The sequence below is a fragment of the Scomber scombrus genome, chromosome 22 (assembly GCF_963691925.1).
Source record: "Scomber scombrus chromosome 22, fScoSco1.1, whole genome shotgun sequence".
Classification (NCBI taxonomy): domain Eukaryota; kingdom Metazoa; phylum Chordata; class Actinopteri; order Scombriformes; family Scombridae; genus Scomber; species Scomber scombrus.
Window position 1 is genome coordinate 5,866,391 of NC_084991.1, and position 23,490 is coordinate 5,889,880.

At 40.1% G+C, this 23,490-nt stretch overlaps 3 protein-coding genes across 3 annotated transcripts; 2 read left to right on the forward strand and 1 right to left on the reverse strand.

The window, feature by feature from the left end:
- Positions 1-8: 8 nt before the first annotated feature.
- LOC134004627 (zinc finger protein 132-like) lies at positions 9-6,831 on the reverse strand. The gene is made up of 9 exons (XM_062443966.1): positions 6,570-6,831; positions 5,251-5,453; positions 4,948-5,046; positions 4,733-4,828; positions 4,527-4,637; positions 3,443-3,566; positions 2,266-3,364; positions 1,830-1,882; positions 9-1,517 (listed from the first exon to the last, which is right to left on the reverse strand). The coding sequence occupies exons 1-9, from the start codon at positions 6,601-6,603 to the stop codon at positions 250-252; spliced, it is 3,087 nt and encodes a 1,028-aa protein (XP_062299950.1). The 5' UTR covers positions 6,604-6,831; the 3' UTR covers positions 9-249.
- Positions 6,832-8,149: 1,318 nt separating this feature from the next.
- selenoo2 (selenoprotein O2) lies at positions 8,150-13,081 on the forward strand. Its single transcript, XM_062444205.1, has 9 exons — positions 8,150-8,553; positions 9,245-9,448; positions 9,660-9,837; positions 9,987-10,117; positions 10,360-10,637; positions 10,728-10,890; positions 11,242-11,427; positions 11,833-11,989; positions 12,914-13,081. The coding sequence occupies exons 1-9, from the start codon at positions 8,438-8,440 to the stop codon at positions 13,079-13,081; spliced, it is 1,581 nt and encodes a 526-aa protein (XP_062300189.1). The 5' UTR covers positions 8,150-8,437.
- A 1,791-nt stretch (positions 13,082-14,872) lies between these two features.
- Positions 14,873-22,001, forward strand: LOC134004811 (NACHT, LRR and PYD domains-containing protein 3-like). Its single transcript, XM_062444206.1, has 10 exons — positions 14,873-15,161; positions 15,408-17,172; positions 17,335-17,508; positions 17,677-17,850; positions 17,992-18,165; positions 19,328-19,501; positions 19,604-19,774; positions 20,061-20,234; positions 20,814-20,860; positions 21,457-22,001. The coding sequence occupies exons 1-10, from the start codon at positions 14,873-14,875 to the stop codon at positions 21,999-22,001; spliced, it is 3,687 nt and encodes a 1,228-aa protein (XP_062300190.1).
- Positions 22,002-23,490: the final 1,489 nt, after the last annotated feature.

A 23,490-nucleotide genomic window follows, 5' to 3' on the forward strand; every position in this document is an offset into this window, starting at 1 on the left:
TTGAATATACGGAGCCAAGATGTTAATAGTACCAAAAGGCAACTGATGAATTGTAATGCATCAAGACATTGTTCTGCTCAGTGTGGTTTAATTACAACACAACCATGAAATCAAATGCATTCAGTCTATGAAAATGGGACATGAACATGAACCTATAATGCATCTTATGTTACTTTTGTCCTAATCTAAATAATAATCCCAATTTAAATTCCAAATATAAAGTTTCAGATATTTCAAGGTATTGACTGTCTATGTTAACTTCATGATATGTGTTCTTTGATGCATTTTGAGATGATATGACTGCCTAAAGCCTTTCCCGCATTCCACACATATGTATGGTTTTTCCCCTGTGTGCGTTTGCTGGTGTCTTTTCAGCCGATTGGCACTGAGGAAGCTCTTGTCACACTCAGCGCAGGAGTACGGTCGGACTCCTGTGTGGTAGCGCAGGTGAATAGTCAGGTAGCAAGACTGTGTGAATTTCTTGCCACAGTGGGGGCACTGAAAGGGCTTGTGGCCCGTGTGGAAACGCTCGTGCTTCAGAAGCTCTGCGTGGGAAAAGAAACCCTTCCCGCAGTCGGAGCACAGGTACGGCCTCTCGCCGGAATGTGTCAGCTCGTGTCGGATCAAAGTCGCCTTATAGACGAAACTCTTGTCGCACTGCGAGCAGCTGAACACGTTTTCCCTGGTATGGCAGCGCTCGTGCTTCTTCATGTTGCGTTCCCTCTTGAAACACTTGCCGCAGTAGGAACACATGAAGGGCATTTCTTCTGAGTGGATCTTCATGTGGCTCAGCAAACCGCCCTTGTAGAGGAATCCCTTGCCGCACTGCGCGCATCTGTGTGGCCGCTCTTTTTGGTGGATGCGTTGGTGTGCTGTGAGAGCTGCCCGGTAGGCGAAGCTCTTCCCGCAGTTGCAGATGTGCATTCGCTCTTCTTGATGAGTTTGGAGGTGCCTGTTGAGGTAGCTGACACAGCTGAAGCCCAGGTCACAGCGAGGGCATTTGTGAGAACGCTCCACCTTGTTGGCATCCTCGCTGTGGGTCTTCAGGTGTCTCACCAGTGCAGACTTCCAGGCGAATTCCCGGCCACACTCAGAACACAGGTACTCGCCATTCTCCATGTGGGTGCTCTTGTGCTCCCTCTGTGCCACCAGGGACTTGAAGAACTCCCCGCAGATCAAGCACTCATACCTGCGTCCAGACTTGTGCGTCTGCTTGTGCCTCTCCAGTGATTGTTTGAAGGAGAAACGCCGTCCGCACTGAGAACAGAGGAAGGGCTGCTCGCCGGTGTGGATACGCTGGTGGGCTTTTAGTAAGGACTGGAACTTGAAGCTCTTCTCACAGTCTGGACAACTAAAACGTCCCTCCTCTTCTGTGAGACACTGAAGGGACGGCTTGTCATCCTCTACCTCAACAGAGTGAACTTTGTCAATGTGCTGCTGGACCTGAGCTTCTTCTGAATGGTGGAAGGAGCAATTAGGACATGAGAACGCCTTTGATGATCCATCTGCAACAGAACCTTATGGAGAATCAACGCCATTATAAGACTAGAGCAAGAAATCAACAAAAGGGCATAATGATTTATGCAGTTTGGACTTTGTTTTGTGCAAGTGCCACTAAAGAATTTTCAGAAACACTGCAAATTACAGGCCAAAATGAATAATTATAATAATGTCCTTGACTTAAATTAAATTGCAAACAATTAGTTTGGACAATACAGAATTGTATTGAAAAAAAGGACCATTATCACGCAACATGACACTGATCCTTTTTTTCTTTTTCTGGCATGGCAGCAATCAAAAGATTATATTTCTAAAAATGAAACACTCACTTTCATCCCCGTCCTTCAATGAGTCCATGGGTGACCCATAGGAGTGCTCTGCACTGTAAAAATAAAAAAATAAATAAAAAGAAGGGAAAAGTCACAAAGAGGCTAGAGAGTTGTGGGATGTCTCACCATACATAACTATTTGAAATTTGAATCTGTCGTTCAATGTGTGCAGTGAAATGCATGGTGGCATACTCCAAGGGCTCCACTAACAGGCCAGCGTGCAATTAAAAATAAGAATGAGAATATAAGTCAATTAAAAGAATTAGATAAAGAAACATAAATAATGAAAATGAAAGAAACTATATGTAGTATAAAGTAGTAAAATGCATTGCAGAGTGTACACTGGCCTGGTAACTGCATACTAAATCTGAATAAACTAAAACGTTTTAATGTGAGACAGGAACTACTAAGTGATAATGAGGCCAGATGATGTTACCAGTTGAAAGGCAAAGGCTTCAGTGCTGCTGGAGGACTCGCACTGTTGATCTCCTTCCTTCTCTTAGTGGTCATGCGCTTCTGCAAATTTATCACCTGGATCTTCATGGTTGGTTTGCGTTTGCGCCCGCTCGTGCGGACTTTGACTAGAGAAATGACTTCATTGAGTGTGCCTCCAGGCTCTGAGGCGGGACACTCGCTGCTCTCTACCTCTGCATTCTCTGGATCACGATCACAATCATCAGCTGCTCGAGCCTGGCGGTCAGATTCGGCCAGGGCGTCGACCTCTTTTACCTGCTCGTGGCTCCCTGATGTCTTGTTTGCGTCTGTGTGGTTATCAGTGTGAGTTTTCAGGTGCCTTGCGAGTGCGAGCTCCCAATTGAATTTTTTTCTGCACTGCTTGCATGTGTAAACACCGTCTTCCATGTGCGTTTGCTTGTGCTCCGTGCGGGCCATCAAAGAGTGGAAGGTCTCCCCGCAGACCACGCAACTGTACTTCCGTCCTGTCTTGTGTGTGTTCCTGTGTCTGTCGAGGGACTGCCTGAAAGAAAAGCAACGGCCGCACTCGTTGCATCGGTGGGGGCGTTCGCCGGTGTGGATAACCCTGTGTGCAGTAAGCGCAGAAGCAAACTTAAATTTCTTCTCACAGTCTGGGCAGTCATGAGGTCCCAAAGAGGTCTGAAACTGAGAGTCTGCAGAGTCGTCCTTGTTAACTTTTGCATGGACGATATTTATCAAACCACTGACAGGCTTTTCTTGTGTTGTTTCCTCCCCTGCTTCACCTACGTCCACCTCCCTGGTCGTCTCTTCTGCGAGCACCACTAGTGAATCTTCAGCCACCGCGTCTGTTCCTTCAAAGCAGTTTACTCCCATCACCACCTCTACGTCGGTGCTCGCGCCTAGTTCGACCTCCGCGTAATCCGTCACTGTGATGATTTCCATCGCTACGTCATCCACGAAAGAAATAGTGGTGTGTGTGTCATCACTGAGGTCTTGCAGGGGATGTGATTGGTTGGGATCTTCTTTCGGGTTTGCCATTCTTCTGGCGGGAACTGCAGAGAGGGAGGAGAGGATGCTGTCGCCCATGCTCGAGGGCGGAACTGTGCCAAAAAAAAGAAGGGGAAAGCGTTAACTATTGTCTTCAAACTTAAAAACACAGTAGCAGTGGTTACACCTACCATGTTGCTCTAAATGGCCGAGGTGTTTGTGGTGCTGGAGCAAAGTCCTCAGGTGTGTAGGTTCAGAGACCGAACGCACACATTCCTCAAACACAGAACCTTCAGCTCCAAGCCAAGAGACAGTCTGCAGGTAAAGTATAACAGCACACGTCACCACAGATCCAATATCATCAAAAATGATACAGCCTTCATGTAATAAGCTAATATTATAAAACACAAATTGCTGGTTAATAATATTTAATATCTCTTTTGTCTGGTTACACAGAATAAAAAAGTGTTACTACTTTTGAGATGAGAGTGGCACTTCATTAAATGATAGGTTCAGAGTTTTTAAAGTTTGTCTTAAAACATAAGAGATCCTTTTAAAGGGCTTCCAATGAAAACTATAAATGTGGAGGGAGGGGAGGAGAGAGAGAAGGGGTGGTGGACAGATAACCAAACTATAAGACTAGGTGGCTGGACAGGAGTGTAGAGGCCAGGAGGAAAAAATGTTAAAATTCTGTCCACCCTGACGCCCAACTCCCACCCCGTTTTGTTTTTCTTGTTCCTTATCTTTCTGTTTATTTCTTTCAACTTCTTCCTCTCTTTCCCCTTCTTTTCTCTATACTTAATAACAACACCTGCCCACACTGACTGACTGACTGCACTGTGTTTTCAATGTTTATTACTTATACTACACTTAATTTATGATTCACGTCTTGCACTATAAGTGTGTTATGTGTACCTTGTTTCTATTACATTATATAGACATGCTCAAGATTTATGTACACACAGAATGAAGCGGAGAGAGGAATACCCATGGCCTCAACATGGGGAGGATTTTATTTTCCTGCAATTATGATATTATACTTATAGGCCGGTCATGATAACTGGCAAACATATCTGCTTAACCTATAATGTGGCTAGAGTGTATTTAAGTGCTACTTACTCCCTCTAGTGGTCTTAGTTTTTGGTAGCTGTAACCTCTAACTGGAATGTTTTCATATTTCAAAATTTCACCTGCTCGAAGAGGTACGCAGTGTTAGTAGTACATTTTTACCTTATTCTTACCTTTTTATCAAGATGTCATAATGACACTGCTCACCTGCTTGAGGTCAGGGACTGGCAACAGCTGAGCCAGTCGGCAGAGGAACTCCCAAAACAGCGTCTGCAAATCACTGTCATACTGTGGTCCATACTCAGCAGGGAAGACCTCCTTTAAAAAGACAATAAAATACTGTCATGACAAATGTTTCGCTGCATCGCAACAGGAGTGTTTGGCTCCACGAGGTCTGAATGATTGTGACTCACTGAGAAAAAGCCTTCTCTCTCTTCAGGATCTTTGAGCAGGGTCTGAATTAACTCCAGAAAGTCAACCACTACTTCCTCCTCCTCTGATTCTTTTATCTGCAATATTACAAAAGTTCACTACTGGATAGCTGCATATGTTTACATGAACAAAAATGTGGGCTTAACAGAGCAGTTGGAGTTTGAACACTTAATTCATTCAGAGCGTAGACACTTACATCTACCAGGGAAGGATGTCGGGATTTAATCTTGTCCAGGTGAGACAAGATGAAGTCGTGTTCCACAGGCTGTTCCCTTCGGCACAACTCAAGAATAAACTGATGAGGAGAAAAAGAAACACTGCACCAAAATACTACTGTTTTCACACTATAGTTCATATATCATTAGCTATCTATCTGTAAATGTAACTTACTAACTATCTACTGTTTCCTTGCTTCATCTTACATAACAGCATTTGACATTAGCTATGAATCAGCTCATGAATGAGGATGACATTTCTCATGTCCTCCACTGGTACCCACCCTAGCTCTTAACCCCAGGTTAAGTTGCGTCCTGTGCTTGTACAACAGCAGCTCTGGGACCATGTCATTCACTAAAGAGATGAATTCTGCCACTTCCCAGTAGTTCATGACGTCGTGTTTCTTCAGCACCTGCCACATAGAAGCTGTCATGAGCTGAAAAGGTGGGACCAGGAGGCGCAGTGACGCCAGAGGTAAGGGGTAGCCTGAAAAACAGAAACGTAAAGTTGAATGAAGCTTACCTGACATTTTCCTAGAGAAGAGAGGATATCTGTCAATATGTCAAGTTGTCAACCCTATTATCAGAAAATTAAACTGTGGATGGAAATTTAAACTAGGGAAATTATTTTCAGCCGACTTGCTGTTTTTTAATCACATGGTACAATTATGTATAATGATTCTGACATAAAAGCCCCACTATGTGCTTATAGCAACGGAATATGAAAGTGCCCCTTCACTTGAAAACATGTTTGTCTTCTTGTTCCTTAAGTTGGATGTTTGAGCTTCGCTGTGCATGAAGCAGAATTAAGCATGTGCAGAGTTTGACACTGGAAGTCAGTTTTCATATTCATTTGCTGAAAGTGGAACGTTTTATCTGAGCTTATTAAAAATCAAATATTAAGGGGTGGGCCTATGAGCAAGATTTGTGACATCACAACTAGTTTGGGGTCAATCCCGGTCCAACATTCAACTTATGTATGAGGTAGAAACTTGAAGAGTCCAGTGCACCAACACCAAAAATGGACTTTTCAGTAAAGTAGGGGTGATTTTGTGGCCAGCAGTATTTTCATTTTCATTGATTCTGGAATTTTTAATGAGGGAGAAGAAGATGTCATTTTTTATATCAGGCATATGATTGTCAAAAATAGAGAATTTTATACATTTCTGGAGGAGATCTTTAGGATTACTATATTTCCCATCTCTTATTCCGACTCAAGAGGATCTTTCCTCTCCTTTGCTAACTGTATTTTTAGCGACACAGGAACAGAGGTGTGTTTTGAATGCAACCTTACTGAAAACACTGAGTGCGTGTTCAATACAGACAATGTTCCTAAAACTAAGTCAGCTATATATGTGCCATGCTCGTACGAATAACGCATGGAGAAGCGTAATTCATTAACAATATGCATGTAAAATGATTTGTGATGCACACTAAAACCCGTCCAGATACAACCCCAAAATGTGTCAATAAAGTAGCTCATGAAGCTAATTTAGCTTAAGTCGAAGCAACGATAAAAGTCAACTGTAACATAATTATTCCCGACTTCCAAGTTTTCCAACAAATTAGCATGAATTCATCATTGCTAACCCAACAAACAAACCTTCGGAAACGGTCGTAAAAACACCTGAGTCCATCTTCTCTCACTGGTGCTGATGAAAGTTTGACTTGCTTCGGTTAGCTGCCTTTAGCCGGTTAGCTAGCTAACGTAGCCAGTTTACTAGTATCAGGGGCTACTGGATAACACAGACTAACAGGCAGACTGTGGAAGTTATTCCACTGTAAAACTTCTCCTCTAACATAAGAGATGAACTCCAAATAACCGTAAACATTATCAAAACAAACAGTTACATGGTGAATTGATTTGTTGTGAGGCTTCTTCTTCACTATTTAGATTACCCGAGACATAACATGCTCCTTGTTGCATTACTACCACCTAATGGACATTATTTGCATCACTCCGAGCGCTGCTTACCCTATATCTTTTTCTGTATTACTCTATTCCGTATCATTCCGTACTATCCCATTCTGTAATACCCCGTGATAAAGATAAAGTTTTCACTCTTGTCCTTAATGTGATCAGGGGCTTCAAAATACATAAAAACAGACATTGCAACAGATTTATTTTTCCTTATTCTTCATTGTAAAATTATATTTAGGCCCCTTGCGTGTGTACACTTACTTGGCAATTAAGCTGATTCAGCTACTTCAAATTTGATGTTTTTGTAGGTTTTACTGAAGTAATTCCATGTTCTGCTACTTTTACTTCTACTCCACTACATTCATTCTGAGGGAAATGTTGCACTTTCGGAATGACTACTTTTAGATTAATTATTTAGCCTACTTTATAAATGAAGACAAAGCACAGGCATATGATTGGGTTATTGGCTAAATGATTTGTTGTTAACCCTATAAAGCCAAGTGAATCATAATTGATACATGAGTTTCAGAGAGCTCTACATCATCAGTGTGAGCTTTTTTCCCCCTGAGAAACCTGATATATAAGATCAGAGACATGCAGTGCACAGATTCAGTGTTGAATTACTAAATATTTTGAGGTTTATTTTATTATATTAATTCCTGTTGAAAATGCGTGTATCAAATGTGATACAAAAGGCATAGAAGGTCATTTATCTGTACATCTTTCATCATGCATTATTTATCATCATCATACATAAAAAGTTTAGTAGGTGGTGATATGAGCTTTATGAAGGAGCTATAAGGGCTTTAAACAACATTGTATTCATATGTTTTTGTTTGTTAAAAAACAATCTATAAAAAAAACTGCAAAAACTTCCAGATGTATCAAATATGATACAACATTAAAAAAGTGTTATTACATTAATTTTGAAATTACTCATCAGAAGGTCCAATAAAACAAAATTAGAATTTTCTGGCAATTATTTGATGGTTCAGGCTTCATGAAGTCAGTAAAACAGTTAAGACTATTTGCTTCATCTTGACCAAAACGTTAAAAAGCTTTTATTTCTAATGAGTACTTTTCCATTGTGGAACTGACACTTTCAATTGAGTAAAGGGTCTAATAGGCTACTGTCTCTCACTGTAGGTAAGTACCACACTCACACTGACGCCACAACACAGTCTTGTTGTTGGTCAGGACTCAGGACTGGGTTGCATTAAGCTCCAGGACTCATGGAGCCCTCTCAGTGCAGGTCCTCGTCCCTGAAGCGCTTACCTTTCAACAACACTGCTCTGGAAAAGCTGCCGGTGGATGACTCTGAGGAGCCCGGGTCCCGGATCGTCCCAGCGGCATGTTTCTCCCGAATTCGATCTCTTCAGCCACTGGTGCGTCCGACATTCGTGGCTCTGTCCCATTCCGCGCTGGCTCTGCTCGACCTGGGAGTGCAGGATGTGTTGAATGATCCTCTGGGCCCGGAGTATTTGAGCGGCTCCCGGCTACTGCCAGGCTCCCAGCCGGCTGCGCACTGTTATTGCGGTCACCAGTTCGGGATGTTTGCGGGCCAGCTGGGAGATGGAGCGGTGATGTACCTTGGGGAGGTAGAATCGGGCACCCATGGGAGATGGGAGATTCAGGTGAAAGGTGCTGGAGTCACACCTTTCTCCAGGTGATTATGTGTCCCCAGTTCAGGCATTTGTTGGTGCAGTTTAGTTTAGTTTAGTTTAGTTTAGTTTAGTTTACTTATAATGTTTGATACATTTTCTATCATCAAATGAGGATAAGACACGTTGGGCAAGTGACACAGCAAATTCTCCATAAGCCTTCATCATCAGAGGCATGTGAATGCACTTAACCCAGGGAGAGCTGCTTATGAGCTTAACTGCTTGGCACACATCAAATGCATCCCATTGCTTAACTCACAATAGCACTCCATGAAACCAATTTCCCCAGCTGATTTTTTTTCTCTTGAATTAGACATTTTTTCATTCATGACTTACAACATAACTGACCAGTATCACCTCAATTCACTGAAATCACATGTGTCGAAATTTATGGCCCAATTTAGAACATGCAGAATTATATGAGTTGGATCGCTGTCATATTGTAAGTTACATTTTGTTTTGTTAAGATTTGTGTTTTTTTTCTATAGCTTTCTTGTGGAAGAAAATCAATTAAAGTTAAACTACTGTAAATGTATATTTTTTATGCTTATTTAACTTACTTGGCTGACACAAAACAACAGTCATAATTTAAAGATTGGTTGAACAACATTCAGCGTATTTCCAGCACCAGCAGGTTATAACCTGTTTGACTCATGCACTGATTAATCAGATATGGATACAATGCAATTTTCTCAGAGATGGTGATGGCAGGAAGGTGCTTCGCTCCAGCATCAGGGAGTTCTTATGCAGCGAGGCCATGGCCGCCCTAGGGATACCTAGCACCCGTGCAGCCTCCCTTGTGACCTCTGACCTCTGTGTCAGCAGGGATCCACTGAACAGTGGCCAGCGCATTGCTGAGCGCTGCTCAGTTGTCCTGCGTCTTGCCCCTTCCTTCATCAGGTAATCAAGTCTTTCCAGAGTTCATCACTTCTGCCATGATGATGTCTCTGGAAAATGTGGATCAAACTGTAAAGTTGAACTAAAATGCAACTAAGATGAAAAGCTGATTTCATACAGAAAAACCTGTGTGCACACATGATGATGATTTATACTTGTAAAAAAGTCATATAAAACAATTCCAAAAACAAACATCTTTCTTCCGATTGTTTAGGTTTGGATCTTTTGAGATATGTCTGGGCCGAGATGGATTCTCAGGCCTGCAGGGTCCCAGCGCAGGGCGGCATGACATTCGCGCTCAGCTGCTGGATTATGTAATCGAGACTTTCTTCCCTTCCATTCAACAGGGTCATAGCAACAGGAAAAACAGGAATATGACTTTTTTCAGAGAGGTGAGAAAAGTAAATGTCTCCCTCAGGGGATGTAAGGATGTAGGACTCAGTAATTAAGTCATTGCTAAACATGGCAAACACAATTTAGGATTTAATTCATGTTGTTGTTTTAGCATTTTGATCATCATATTGGACTTGTTTGTACCCAGGTGATGGTGCGAACTGCAAAACTAGTGGCCCAGTGGCAGTGTGTTGGGTTTTGCCATGGCGTACTAAACACAGACAACATGAGCATCCTGGGTCTGACTCTGGATTATGGCCCCTTTGGTTTCATGGACAGGTAGGCTGCTGAAAGCACAAGCAAGAAGTAGATATATATCTATATATATCTATATATATAGATATTTTTATTTATTACTATATATATTATTTTATTTTATCAGTAACACATTTCTAAAAGTAAGATTATAATCTGTTTTGACATTCAGTGGCTAATAAGAAAATAATACATTTACATAAGAACAGCATTTAATATAATGTGGCGCATCATATTCTACATGAAAACTGTCCATCTTCTGTCAGATTTGATCCAGATTTTGTTTGCAACGCCTCAGACAAAAGAGGACGATACTCATACCAAGCCCAGCCGTCCATGTGTCGCTGGAACCTGGCTCGCCTGGCAGAGGCATTGGGCTCTGAGCTGGATGCAGCCAAGGCTGGAGCTATCTTGGATGAATTTATGCCTACGTATGAAACCTTCTACCTGTGTATCATGAGGAAGAAGCTTGGCCTTGTGAGGAAAGAAGAAGCAGAGGACAGAGAGCTCATCTCAGACTTGCTGCATCTCATGCACAATACTGGTACAAAGAATTATGGAATATAACTAGAGATGTCAGGGAACAATATATAAAAGTATATTCATCTTCATCTTGTTTTTTTGTTTTTTTCAGGTGCAGATTACACCAACTCCTTTCACCTGCTGAGCCGTGTGCCCTGGCCTGAAGAGGGTGACATTGAAAGGGCCACAGTTGAGCCAGTTGTGGATCTCATCCTAGAGCAGTGTGCCTCTATTGAGGAGCTAAAGGTGGCTAATAAGCCAACTATGGAGGACCGGTGAGGGGGTGTATGGTGGTTGGGTATATGTTTTCTTTTTTTATAGTGTAGCTATAATGACAACATAAAGTATCTAGCTGAACCACCATATACTCCCAATGAATGTACATTTAGTTGTACCTGAGCATATGTCTTTCACCATCTAATCAGTTTTTTCTTTTATATGCAAGCATTTTGGGGAAAAATCTTACCAAGAAAATATGTAAGTTAAATTTGTTTTGTTGTATCTAAAAAGATGCAGGCAAATGAGTCAGTCATACATAGAACAGCACATGGAGCTACTTTAGAGCTAGATTTATGGACAATATTTTTCCTTTTCCCCACTCATCATATTATCTTCCTTGTTTCTAGTGAGTTGGCGATGATTTTGTCCATGGCACAAACCAACCCAGTCATGTTTGGCATTGTGGCAGACAGGCCAGGTGTGTCCAAGCAGCTGCAACTAATGTCTGGACTAAAGGAGCTGCTGGAGACGGATCAGGATGAGCTTAAGGAAAAGCAGCGTGATGACTGGATTCGCTGGGCTAGCCGATACAGGTAAAAAGAGAAAAACTAAAAACAAGGATAAAAAAAAAAAAAGGTGTCAAATTGGACTTATTTCTTGGTTTAAGGCCAAAGCTTACTTTTATGTAATGATTATATAATTAATATATTTACATAATGCATAAGAACTGACCCTATTCCTACATTTGTCAATCCAGTTTCAAAGAAAGGAACACGCTTACATCCTGTTGCTGGTTGCCATTTAAAGCTACACTAATCAAATGTTTTATATTAATAATGAATCAAAAGGCTACTTCTTAGACATCACTTGTTGCAGAGAACCCACAGAAAATAATTCCCTGACTGTGCAGTTTCATTAGACCTAGGCTTACATCTCATTGGTTTGGTTTTACATAGGAAATACTCTTTTTGTGATTTTTTCTTTTGCCACAATACCAGGAGGCGTTTAACCAGGGAATGTGATGGAACAAGTGACTTGTCCCTCATCATAAAGGAGAGACTCAATGTGATGAACAGCACCAACCCCCGTTTCGTCTTACGCAACTATATCGCCCAGAATGCAATTAAGGCTGCAGAAAAGGGAGACTTCTCTGAGGTTAGGAGACCATTCAAAGTTGTGTTCTTTCCTTGTCAAAATTACTATTGCTACACCCACGTCTATTAAAGCAGCTGCTGGTCTACACTAGTTCACTAGTGTACCACAGGGTTCTATCCTCCCCCCAGTTATTTCAAATATTAAAGATAATATCCCACCAAATTGTGTCTTATGCAACATAAACAACAGTAAACACAAGCAGTGATACACTGGATAACTTCTAAGATGGTACTGAAAGAGGATGAATTTTACACTAAAATGCTGCTGACTGGGTATTGCTAACCTTACTTCCTGCGTCAGTGTCATCCTTCTGAATTTAGTATTTTCAACAACGCTGTTACAGGGGTGTCCCTGTAAATAAAAACAGCACATGGCTTCAAGAACCAGGAAGAACTTGGAACCAAGATGGACGTGCTACTTATCTTGTGTTATCTGGAAAGATTGTTGTACTGTGTTTGGAAAGATTGGTTTTTGACAGCCATACATATAGTTTTTTTTCCCCGAATTTCAAATTCCAAATCTCTGAATATTTTTATATTTCTTCTGATGTTAATGAAAGCTTTCTTTATTTAAAAGATTGCTATAAAATACAGTATCATAGAATACTTCATGGTATGCCTCTAATACCTCTTTTAGAGACATTGTCAGTTTATTGCATTGTTGTCTCAAGTCAATGAATTGAGTCAATGAGTACCACTAGGTGGAAACAAATGTCCATCCGTGGTATAGATACACAGACCGGCAGCTCCTGTAATAGACTTAATTATCTCAATGAAGTTTGTGAAAAGTAATACTTTTTGGATTTGTATGTGTTTTGAATTCTGTTTTATGTAATTTAACCATATTTCTGTTTATTTCTTAGTATTTTTTATTTTCCTTCTTAAGAGTTGGTAGTAACCATCTTCTCTGTACATTGGCTTGCAGGTCAACAGGGTCCTCAAAATTCTGGAGAAACCATATTCTGATGCATTTGGGTTGGAGCAATTAGATGGATCTAATGCATGTAGTGAAAAGGAGCAGAAAGGGAGGGGGGTGAATATTGACTATGATAGGAAGCCTCCTGCCTGGGCACAAAAAATTTGCATCACTTGATCCTCGTAGACCCTCCAAGGCAGCAGAAGGAGAGAAGTCTGCTTTCACTGTTGGACCACATACAATAGGCCACAGTTTTCAGAGCAAACAAGATCTGGGTTGTCAGTGTGAAGGGAGATGATTAATTTGGTACTAGCACATCAGTTTTTCTCTTCCCACCTGTGACTTGGTTTCTCTCCTAGCTGAAGGGAGGATGTTTTTATAACTTAGTGTGTTCCAGTGTTCATCAGGATGGGTGTAGAGTTTTATTTGTATGATCATTTCATTCAATAATACAACAGCAACAAATTCAAAACAATTGATGCACTTTAGTCCTTTAGTTTTTTTAAGTCATTTTCAGACAAACTTTCACATATGATCTGTATCATGAAATTCTTTACCCTTCAAGTAATATATTATTACATTTGTAAATCTTATATAGTCTAACAAATGAATTGATTGGTGATAGTAAAAAGCTGTTTTGTCACGCACATGCATGTAGCTGATGAAGTATGATGGCTCAGATGACCAGTCACATAATGACCTGTCTGGGTCTGAAACACCAGGAACACACTAACACTCATGTACTTAATGAATGTATAATGTATACGGTTAGTCTCTTCAGTTGTGCACAAGCAGAATTATGTCAAATTAAATTAACTGAGTTTAACATGGCTGTATCAAATAAGGAGCTCAAACATGTTACCATTAATCACTGAAACCTACTCTAGGAATATGATATGATATGGTCATATATCTTTGTAAGAGTTTCTGATTAAACTGTGTTAAATAACTGGATGTGTGTTTAAACCTATAAGATGATATAAGTACATATCAAAATAAATGATTTTTACATACCTCATAACTGCTTAAATCTAATGTGTTACTAAACTGTTTTTTCTTTTTACATGAACCCTACAACAGCTGTCTATATATTGTTGTATAGACCTGTTAACAGCAGTAAATAAAAGGTTTCTTTTGCACATTACAATGTATTCATCAGCTGTTATAAGGACATTTTCAAATGTTTATCATTTGCACAGTACTTGTCAGAAATTATGTCTTTTTTGAAGAAATGTTATATTATTACTAACTGTGTTTTGTTATATTACATTAATAAAAACGTATATCTGCTTACAATTTAGTGTGTAATAAAAAATGTGCTAACTGCTCATATATTGCCTATAAATGCTAAATAGGGGATGTTTTTTTATTCTAAATTATTGCACTGTTAACAGTCAGCACTAAGCTTTGGAAACATAATGCCAATAATTCTGTGGTCTACAGTTCAACATTAGCAAACTGTCAAAGTACATTCAAACATTCTAGAAGTGTCATACCCCTGTCTGCTTCATTTGAGGGATTGGAAGACACATGGTTTCTTTCTGCTTTACTCTGTTTTGACTAGTTGCCAAAACAAGAACCTTAATGACACAAAATGAAACTAATAATAGTGACTTATGAACCATTTTATAATTACATAAGCTGCCCACATTCCCACTTACCATCCACTTGTCTGGACTTGTTCAACTTGTTTTAACATGTATGGCATGTAAACAAATGCACTCTTGTAGAAGGCTGAGAAGCACGAATAATGTATTTACTGTAAAACAGTAGTGTCCAATGACTGTGCTTTCTGTACTCATTACGTAGTTAATCATTGAATGGATCAACAGGAACTGATGGGTGAGATGACAACTGCTTCAGTCAGATCAAAACTGAAACTGTTGCTGCATTTGACGCTTGCTTCTGCTGAGAAATGGACGCAAAACAAAAGGAGAGAATGAAACATGACTAACTCAGAGAACAGATATGGCTTGTGTCCCGGAGATTCTCTTGGCCACTTTGGAGGAACTGGTTGATAAAGACCTGAGGACTTTCCAGTGGTTTCTTTACAATAATGTTCTCGAAGGATTACCTCATACTCCAAAGTCTCGGGTTGATGGCAGAGATAGGCCAGGTACAGTGGATCTTTTGGTGCAGACATATGGCTACGACGGTGCTATTACTGTCGCAGTGGACATACTGACCAGGATGAAACTCAAACTATGGGCTGAAATACTAATGAGCAAGTATGATGAAGGTAACACATTTAAAAAGTACAACATTTGATGGTTTTGTCAGTCTGTTGGGCAAAATAATCTTGTTATGTAACAGCTATCTCTCCTCTTTGTTTCATTATCAGTTCCGAGAACTCAAGCAGGCAAAAGTAAGTCGATAAAAAAGATAACTGACACAAACACACAGTCATGTTAATAAAGTTCAAATTCATATCTATGTACATATACAAGAGGGTTTAACTATACAAATCTGAAACTGAATTAAGATTTTCAATTTATTTTTTGAACAGAAATTGACCGCCGTGAAATCCGAAAAAAATTGAAATCCACTCTGAGGGAAAAGCACCAAAACTTTTATGAAGGGAATGCAGATGAAGGGGACATCATCTATCTGAAAAAAATCTACACTAAGCTGCATTTGATTGAAGGAGCATGGGGAAGCTTCAGTGAGGAACATGAGGTCAGACAACAAAGGTCTGGGCATGTAACAACAAAGGAAACCTCCATTGAAGCAAGTGACATTTTCAAACCACGCCTTAACCAAGAGAAGCACATTAGAACTGTGCTTACCCAGGGTATACCTGGAATGGGTAAAACTGTCTGTGCACAGAAGTATACGCTGAGTTGGGCAGAAGGGGAAGAAAATCAGGACATTACCTTCCTCTTCCCATTTCCTTTCCGCGAACTGAATCCCAACATAGGCGAGAAGGACTGCAGTCTGATACAGCTGCTCCATCAATTCTTCCCTGAGATGAAACCTCTTGAGACACTGGGAACAGAATGCAAAGTCCTGTTCATCTTTGATGGCCTAGATGAGACTCTCCTCCCCTTGAATTTCAAGCACAACAAGGTTGTGAGAGATGAGACAGAGCCAGCTTCACTTGATGTGTTGATCACAAACCTAATAACAGGGGATCTGCTGGGCAACGCTCTCATTTGGATCACTTCTCGACCTGCTGCAGCCAGCCGTATCCCACGAAAGTACATCCATCAGTGGACGGAGGTGAGGGGGTTTGTTAATGAACAAAGGGAGGAATATTTCAAGAGGCGCTTGTGTGATGATAACCTCGCCACTAAGATCATCAATCATGTCAAGTCATCAAGAAGCCTCTACATCATGTGTCAAATACCAGTTTTCTGCTGGATCACAGTCAGGGTGATGAAGAAAATGTTGCGTGACAACATGACAGGAGCCATGCCCAACACCTTGACTGAGATGTATGCACATCTCCTTCTCTGCCAGATGGACAGGATGATAGAAGGGCACTATCCGATGGAAAGCAGCAATGTTGTTTTGAAGCTAGCAGAGCTGGCGTTCCGTCAGCTAGAGAAAGGCAACCTGATCTTCTACGAGGCTGACTTGAAAGAGTGTGGTATGGATGTGAAGGAGGCGACCATCTACTCAGGCGTTTGCACAGAGGTCTTCATTATGGAGGGGAGAAGAAGAAGGGAAGTTTTCAGCTTTGTACATTTGACCATACAGGAGTTTCTGGCAGCTGTATACGTCCACCACTCCTACACACAAAGGAAGGAAAATGTTCTTCTTGGATACCTGAAAAGGGTGTCTACAAGATTGCTCCCCAAATCTATGTTCACTTTTCACAAGACTGCCATTGAAAAAGCCTTGGAGAATCGGGACGGCCGCTGGGACCTCTTTCTTCGCTTTCTCCTGGGACTGTCGCTGAAGTCCAATCAGGATCTCCTTGCTAGACTACTGCACTTGGAAACAGATGGAGATGAGAGGAGGGATGAAGATGTGTTAAAAACCATTCAGTTTATCAAGGAGAAGATCAAAGAGGAACCAGAGGCCAAGCTCAATCTGTTCCACTGCCTGAGTGAGCTCAAAGAGGAGTCTTTGGTGCAGGAGATCCAGAAACTTGTGAGTTCTGGAAGGCTTGTTGCCAAAAATCTGTCACCAGTCCAGTGGTCTGCACTCACATTTGAACTGATGACATCTGAGGCAACAGAGGAGTTTGACTTGAAGAAGTATATAAGATCAGATCAAGGGGTAGTGAAGCTGCTGACTGTCATCACTTCTGCTACACGTGCTCTGTGAGTTTACCCACATGCTAACACAATGTTCCTCTTAGTTGGTTTAAGTTGCACTCCAAACCAAAATTCAGTTCCTGCATATTACTGCAGCTATTCTTGTATTTATTGCTCACTTTTTCATCCTTTGATGAACTGGACATTTGTATGTGTTGTTTTTCCTAGGCTAAATCGCTGCAACCTCACTGACAACTGCTGCAAAGACTTGGCCTCTGCACTGAGCTCGACCTCTTCTCACCTGACAGAGCTGGACGTGAGTGACAACAACCTGAGGGACTCAGGGGTGAAGCTGCTTTCTGTTGGATTAGGGAGCCCTTATTGCAAACTGAAGAGTTTAAGGTCTGTAACAATTTGTTAGCCATCCTTTACCACCCAAACTATTGCACAATACAACACTAAAACAGCAGACACTAGGCCTGCTTCTTGTAGTTATACTATGGTAGTGGTAAAAACAACACTACTTTTTGTATTTACATGAAATTAAAATGCACATTTTCCTTTGCTTAGATTACAGAAGTGTAAACTGGTAGGAGACTGCTGTGAAGCACTGGCTGGTGCTCTCAGCTCAGAGTCTACCCAACTCAAAGAACTGGACCTGAGTGATAATGACTTCCAGGAAGCAGGAGTGAAGGCTCTCTGTGTTGGACTGAACAACCAACTCTGCAAACTGGAAAAACTTTGGTTGGGCCTCACTCTTGCTGACATACTGTGTTTACTCTCCACTTACTTTATTTCATAATCCCTTTACACATTGAGGAATAGTCAATTTTTTAAATCCATGTTGAGTAGAAAATAATTAATGCATGATCTCTTCTTACACAGGTTGAATCAGTGCAAGCTGAATGAGACTTGTTGTGAAGATTTGGCTTCAGTTTTATGCTCAGGCTCATCTCACATAAAAAATCTTGACCTGAGTAACAACAACCTGAAGGATTCTGGTGTATTTGTGCTCGCTGCTGGACTAAGGAGTTCACACTGTAGACTGGAAACACTCAGGTCAGTGCATTCTCTGAACCAATGACCCTGACTGAGGTTGTCCTGTCTATACCATGAGAGCAAGAGTATATAGCACCTGTCAGTTGTGGCAACCTCATGGTTTAAATGTTAATACATAACTGCCACTCAAAAATGTGCTGTACTGAAGTCCATATATTATAATTACTATACTTAATATCACTTTTTGATATTATCACCTTATTAAGTTAAACATATAGCAGTCATATAGCAGACATAAATAAAGCAACATTTTGATCCTGCTGGAGTTATGTTTCTGGCCACTTAACTGAAGTCCTTTATTCTCTGGCCAGTTAGCTCTATTAACTCCTGCAAGGACTATCTGGACTGTTTGGTGATTGATTTTATTCCACAGCTAGTTGCTAAATGTGAATGTCTTCCATTCTACATTCAGTTGGTTTATTAGAGCTAGTTTGCTGAAAATAGCTGGCCATTCTGCTGCTTCTGAAAATGGAAATAATGGGTGTAGTGAGACTCAAGCATACAATAAACATGTGGGTAAAAACTGACACCACCAGCACCCTTTCATAGTACACATTTGATAATATTAAAGTAAATAATTTTGGTATACTGTTTTAAAGCTGCACTCTTGTTTTGATTAACACTGGAACGAAAAAGATCTTTACTTTCTTTACTTACTACTAGTTTTATCAACTTCATTTTCAAAAGCAGCAGGCAGCAATTTTCATTTAAAGAATAGCTCTAATAAACTCACTATACACTATCTGACCAGCACCAAACAGCAAATAGTCAAAGTTAACAATTAGCTGATAATCATAATATAGTATTAAGTGGCTAAAAAGAAAGATATTTTACTTAGGAGCTGCTGGAGACCAAAAAAGCAAGAAAGAAAGGCCATTAATGTTGTACTTCCATTCACCATGTAGACAGAAACACCACTCCAAAATAAATGCTAATGCTAATGGTAACTGCTAAATATGTAAATAGACAACTGTTTATACGAACAGCCTAATCTAATATGTCTAATTTGGAATACACAAAATAACCACAACATAATTTTTTACCAATAATTTGTAACCATATATAATATTTGTGGATTCTTTTAATAGAAACTATTGATATGTTCATCTTCATTTTGTCAAATGTAATGTGTTGTAACTTGAAATGTTCCTTCACCTGTCAGGCTCTGCTGGTGTGGCCTAACGCATACATGTTGTGACCAGATTGGCGCAGCTCTTAGCTCTGACTCTACTCACCTTAGAGAGCTGGACCTGAGTGGAAACAACCTGCAAGGACCAGGCATACATCTTCTCTCTGCGCAATTGAGTAGTCCACACTGTGAACTGAAGACATTAAGGTCAGGTCACACAGTTCAGCCTATCACTTTAAACATTTGCTAGTGTCACCAGTTAATATAGCACACAACCTATTGGAACAAATGTATTTGTCTCACCTGCAGGTTAAATGAATGCAGTCTCCAGAAATGCAGTGCTGATTTGGCCGCAGCACTCAGCTCTGACACCTCTCAGCTGAAAGAGCTTGAGCTGAGTGGAAATGACCTGCAGGATTCAGAGGTGAAGGAGCTCTCTGCTGGATTGGCAAGTCTGGACTGTAAACTTGAGACATTAAGGTTTGTTAGTCTTGCATTTGGAGAAGCATAACCTTTACTTCCTTAATCATTTCTAATTTTTACCAAGTTCAATAGTAATTAGGATTGGATTGGAGGAATTACGATAATCATGAGAATTTTTAAAATAAATCTCTGGAGAAAAAAACTCCAGAGATTGGAAGTTGGAAGAGATTTTAATGTTATTTATGTAAACTTTTTATGAAATGCGTAGACTGTATCTTTACAAATTACAAAGAGGTGAATAATGTGTTTTTGGATGAAATGTGAATACTCTTCCTCCACCCAGGTTGTCATTCTGCGGAGTGACAGAGAAAGGCTGCACTTATTTGGCTTCAGCATTGAACTCCAACCCTTCCCACCTGAGGCTGCTAGACCTCAGCTACAACTACCTGCAGGATTCTGGAGTGAAGGTGATCTCTGCTCATCAGGACAATCCACTCTGTAAACTGGAAAAACTCAGGTAAAAGAATTCATCACAGAGATTTTGAAATGGTTCTGCGACATCCCTGTGAATAAGTTGACGCTCAATGTTTCTTTGGTTTGAATCTGTTATGGTACCATCAGTTCTTCAGTATCAAAAATGCAAAGAGCAAAAATCCAGAAAGAATATATTAAAAAAGATTTTGAAAATAAAGAAAGTGGAAAACATCATTATACAACATGGCTTGTTAAAATGGGTATTTCTTTGAACATGCAATGCATGTCTTGTGGTTTATAGTTTCAAATCTTCAAGTTCCCTTTATTGAGCTGTTTTATTGCCACACACTTATCTGGCAATTCAAAGCAGAGGCACATGAGCTAATGCTGACCATGCACAATACACTGCAGTAAATGGGAAGTACAATAAATAAAAAAAGCAATGTGAAACAAGGTCAAACACACACATTTTGTATACATATATAATGTATAACACATTGGTTACAAAAATCAGTTATTAATTACATTAATACAAAAGCCATAAAAAATGACTATCCATTTCATCACATATCAGTGTGTCAACCAATGATTAATATCATCTGTACATCCCCCAACACTGCAGTGTGGACCATAATGCCGAGTGCTACTTGAAATCGACTCTGAAGAACTGTAAGTGAATTTCTACAATCTTTTCTTCATTTAATTTTATATATATTTGATATGTATTAAAAAAAAAACCGTACACCTGATGAATCAAAGTTTATGCCAAGCCTTGACTTTTTTAAAAAATGTATAAGGAAAGGAATCCTAAATTAACAAGGCAAAACATTTGAGCCGGAAATGTTAAGTTGCTTTTTTTTTTTTCATTATTTCTTTCAGTTGTGTTTCTGTGCATATATAGATGTGACATCTTGTATATGTGCTTGCTTTACTTCAGCCTTTTCACTTGTGTCTGATCTAACAACATGTTGTAGTGTCATTTGTTCACCATATGGCAGGAGGTAGATGTCATAGCCTAAAGCCTTTTGATCTGATCATTGTGTGGAACAAAATGTAATTAAAATCTCACCCACCTTTTCATTATCAACCCCATTTTGTTTCTTCTTGTGCTTGTTTCCTTTATTCTTTCCTTTTTTGGTCTATGACTATGACTGTTTTGTATGGTGATGTTTTTTTTTTTAGATTAGACACAGAGCTTTTGCCTTAATTTAAAGGGAGTATTATATAATTAATAGAATGATTTCATGACAATGTGTCTTGCACAGATGCGTGTATGCTGACGTTGGACACCAACACAGCTGCCAGATCTCTCTTCCTGTACGATGGTGGAAAGCAGGTGACGTGGGTCAGGGAGCGACAGCAGTACCCAGACCATCCCGAGAGGTTCGAGAGTGTGTCTCAAGTGCTGTGTCACCAAGGCCTTAAGCAGCGGCACTACTGGGAGGTAGAGTGGCGAGGACGATGGGTTGATATTGCTGTGGCAATGAGAGGGATCCGTCGAAGGGCAAGCTCTCATTTGTGTGGGTTTGGTTACACAGACCAGTCCTGGAGTCTGTACTGTTCTGAGGACCACTACATCGCTCAGCACGACCACCAGCGTGTGGAGATACCAGCACATCTGTCTCACTCTCGTAGGGTTGGAGTGTATCTGGATTGGCCAGGTGGCACGCTGTCCTTCTACCGCATCTCTTCTGGGACCCTCAGTCACCTTTACACGTTCAACAGCACTTTCACTGAGCCCCTATTCGCTGGATTTGGGATGGAAGAGGATGACTGCTCTGTAACTATTTGCACAAATGAGGGTGTGTAAAAACTCAATCTCAAAAATTGAAGTATTTTGAGTGAAGAGATTAAATGGTGTTCACAGATGATATAATATGGTAATGCTGAAGAACAAAACTAAGTAAAAAAAAAAAAAAAAGAGCATCCTAAATTTTCATTCAGGGTTAGGGTTACATATATAGGTTTTACACTTTTATTTGTAGTTGTCAAACCTTGAAGACAAAATATTACTATGTAAACATGGACATTGTTAAAATGTGTAATATTTTATTAAAAGGTGTGTTAAACAACTAACTGTAAGCTTTAATCATTTTCTGTCATGGCATAGGTATTACTGGTAAATTATCTGTCTATTTGATCTGAGATATTTAATTACCACTAAGACTTACAGCTGTAATAGTGAATAACAGGCCACAACACAGATTGAAAGACTTAATTGCCAATAGCAAGAAAACGATGCAGGCCCTGCCTGAACCCTGCTGACCTCTACTGGCATTCCACAGTTTCTCCACTCATCCTTTACAGTGCAGCTCACTCTCACTCTGTCACTGGGGTGAGCTCGCTCCAGTCCTTCTTATTTTTTGTCACCAACTGTGCACTGAGGTTACCGTTGGTTTTACTTCATTTAGGTTAACAAATATATGCAGGCAGAAACCAAACCAAAATGCTTCAGCGGATGAGGATTATCACTCATTCTCCATTCTCCAAATCAATGTATTAATTTATTCATATATGTTACATATGTGGGAATGTAGGGTTAGGGTTAGGGTTATTTTGTCTATTGTATTTCATCCTTTTTTTTCCTTATATCTTGCCTTTGTAAAACACTTTGTTATTGCTGATTTTTGAAGTGCAATCAAAATGTACAAATGTATAAATGCAGTGCTGTGCAGTGCTTTTTATCTACCTCTGAGTCTTGTTTTTTAATGAAGCTAGGTGTGCTTGACTCAGGGAAACACACAAGAATTCCAATGTACCCGTACTGTGATGTACCTGTGCAAATGGCAATAAAACTCTAATCTAAGCTTGTATGGACTGGTTTTGTACCGAACCGAACATAACTTGGACTAGCAACAGACTTAATGTACTACTGAACTGAAGACATTCAGAATCAATACTAGATGTTGGGCTATATGAATGATGATGTGCTCACTTACTGTGGAAGTAATGAAGTGCTTAGCTTAGAAAAAAAAGTGAATATACTAGGCCTACATAGTCAGTGACTATGAATCTTTGAGCTGAACTAAACAAAGTGATTTCCACCTCAAGTCTCTGTCTGCCTCATAAAAGGTAAGATAGCTGGCAACCAATCAAAAAACACAAATGCTTACGTTCTGGGAGGGCGTATAGGTACAGCAGTACTTTGAGCTGAATGCAAATGTCATCATGTTTTCAAAAATATATTGATAATTTAATAATTTGATCTAAACATTAAGGCTGATAGGGGACACAAATGTATGCGCCATATTGAACAGCAATTCATTCAATAGTTATTAATTGAATAAATTAATAGATGT

Bases quoted from the DNA above. Each gene is read 5' to 3' on its own strand.
- LOC134004811 (XM_062444206.1), top strand. From the start codon at position 14,873: ATGGCTTGTGTCCCGGAGATTCTCTTGGCCACTTTGGAGGAACTGGTT. The intron at 17,173-17,334 runs GTGAGTTTACCC...TGTTTTTCCTAG, and splicing joins ACTTCTGCTACACGTGCTCT to GCTAAATCGCTGCAACCTCA. The intron at 19,502-19,603 runs GTCAGGTCACAC...TCTCACCTGCAG, and splicing joins TGTGAACTGAAGACATTAAG to GTTAAATGAATGCAGTCTCC.
- LOC134004627 (XM_062443966.1), bottom strand. From the start codon at position 6,603: ATGGACTCAGGTGTTTTTACGACCGTTTCCGAAG. The intron at 5,047-5,250 runs GTGGGTACCAGT...TCTCCTCATCAG, and splicing joins ACCTGGGGTTAAGAGCTAGG to TTTATTCTTGAGTTGTGCCG. The intron at 3,365-3,442 runs GTAGGTGTAACC...TTTTTGGCACAG, and splicing joins CGGCCATTTAGAGCAACATG to TTCCGCCCTCGAGCATGGGC.
- selenoo2 (XM_062444205.1), top strand. From the start codon at position 8,438: ATGTTTGCGGGCCAGCTGGGAGATGGAGCGGTGATGTACCTTGGGGAG. The intron at 8,554-9,244 runs GTGATTATGTGT...CAATTTTCTCAG, and splicing joins GGAGTCACACCTTTCTCCAG to AGATGGTGATGGCAGGAAGG. The intron at 10,118-10,359 runs GTAGGCTGCTGA...ATCTTCTGTCAG, and splicing joins CCCTTTGGTTTCATGGACAG to ATTTGATCCAGATTTTGTTT.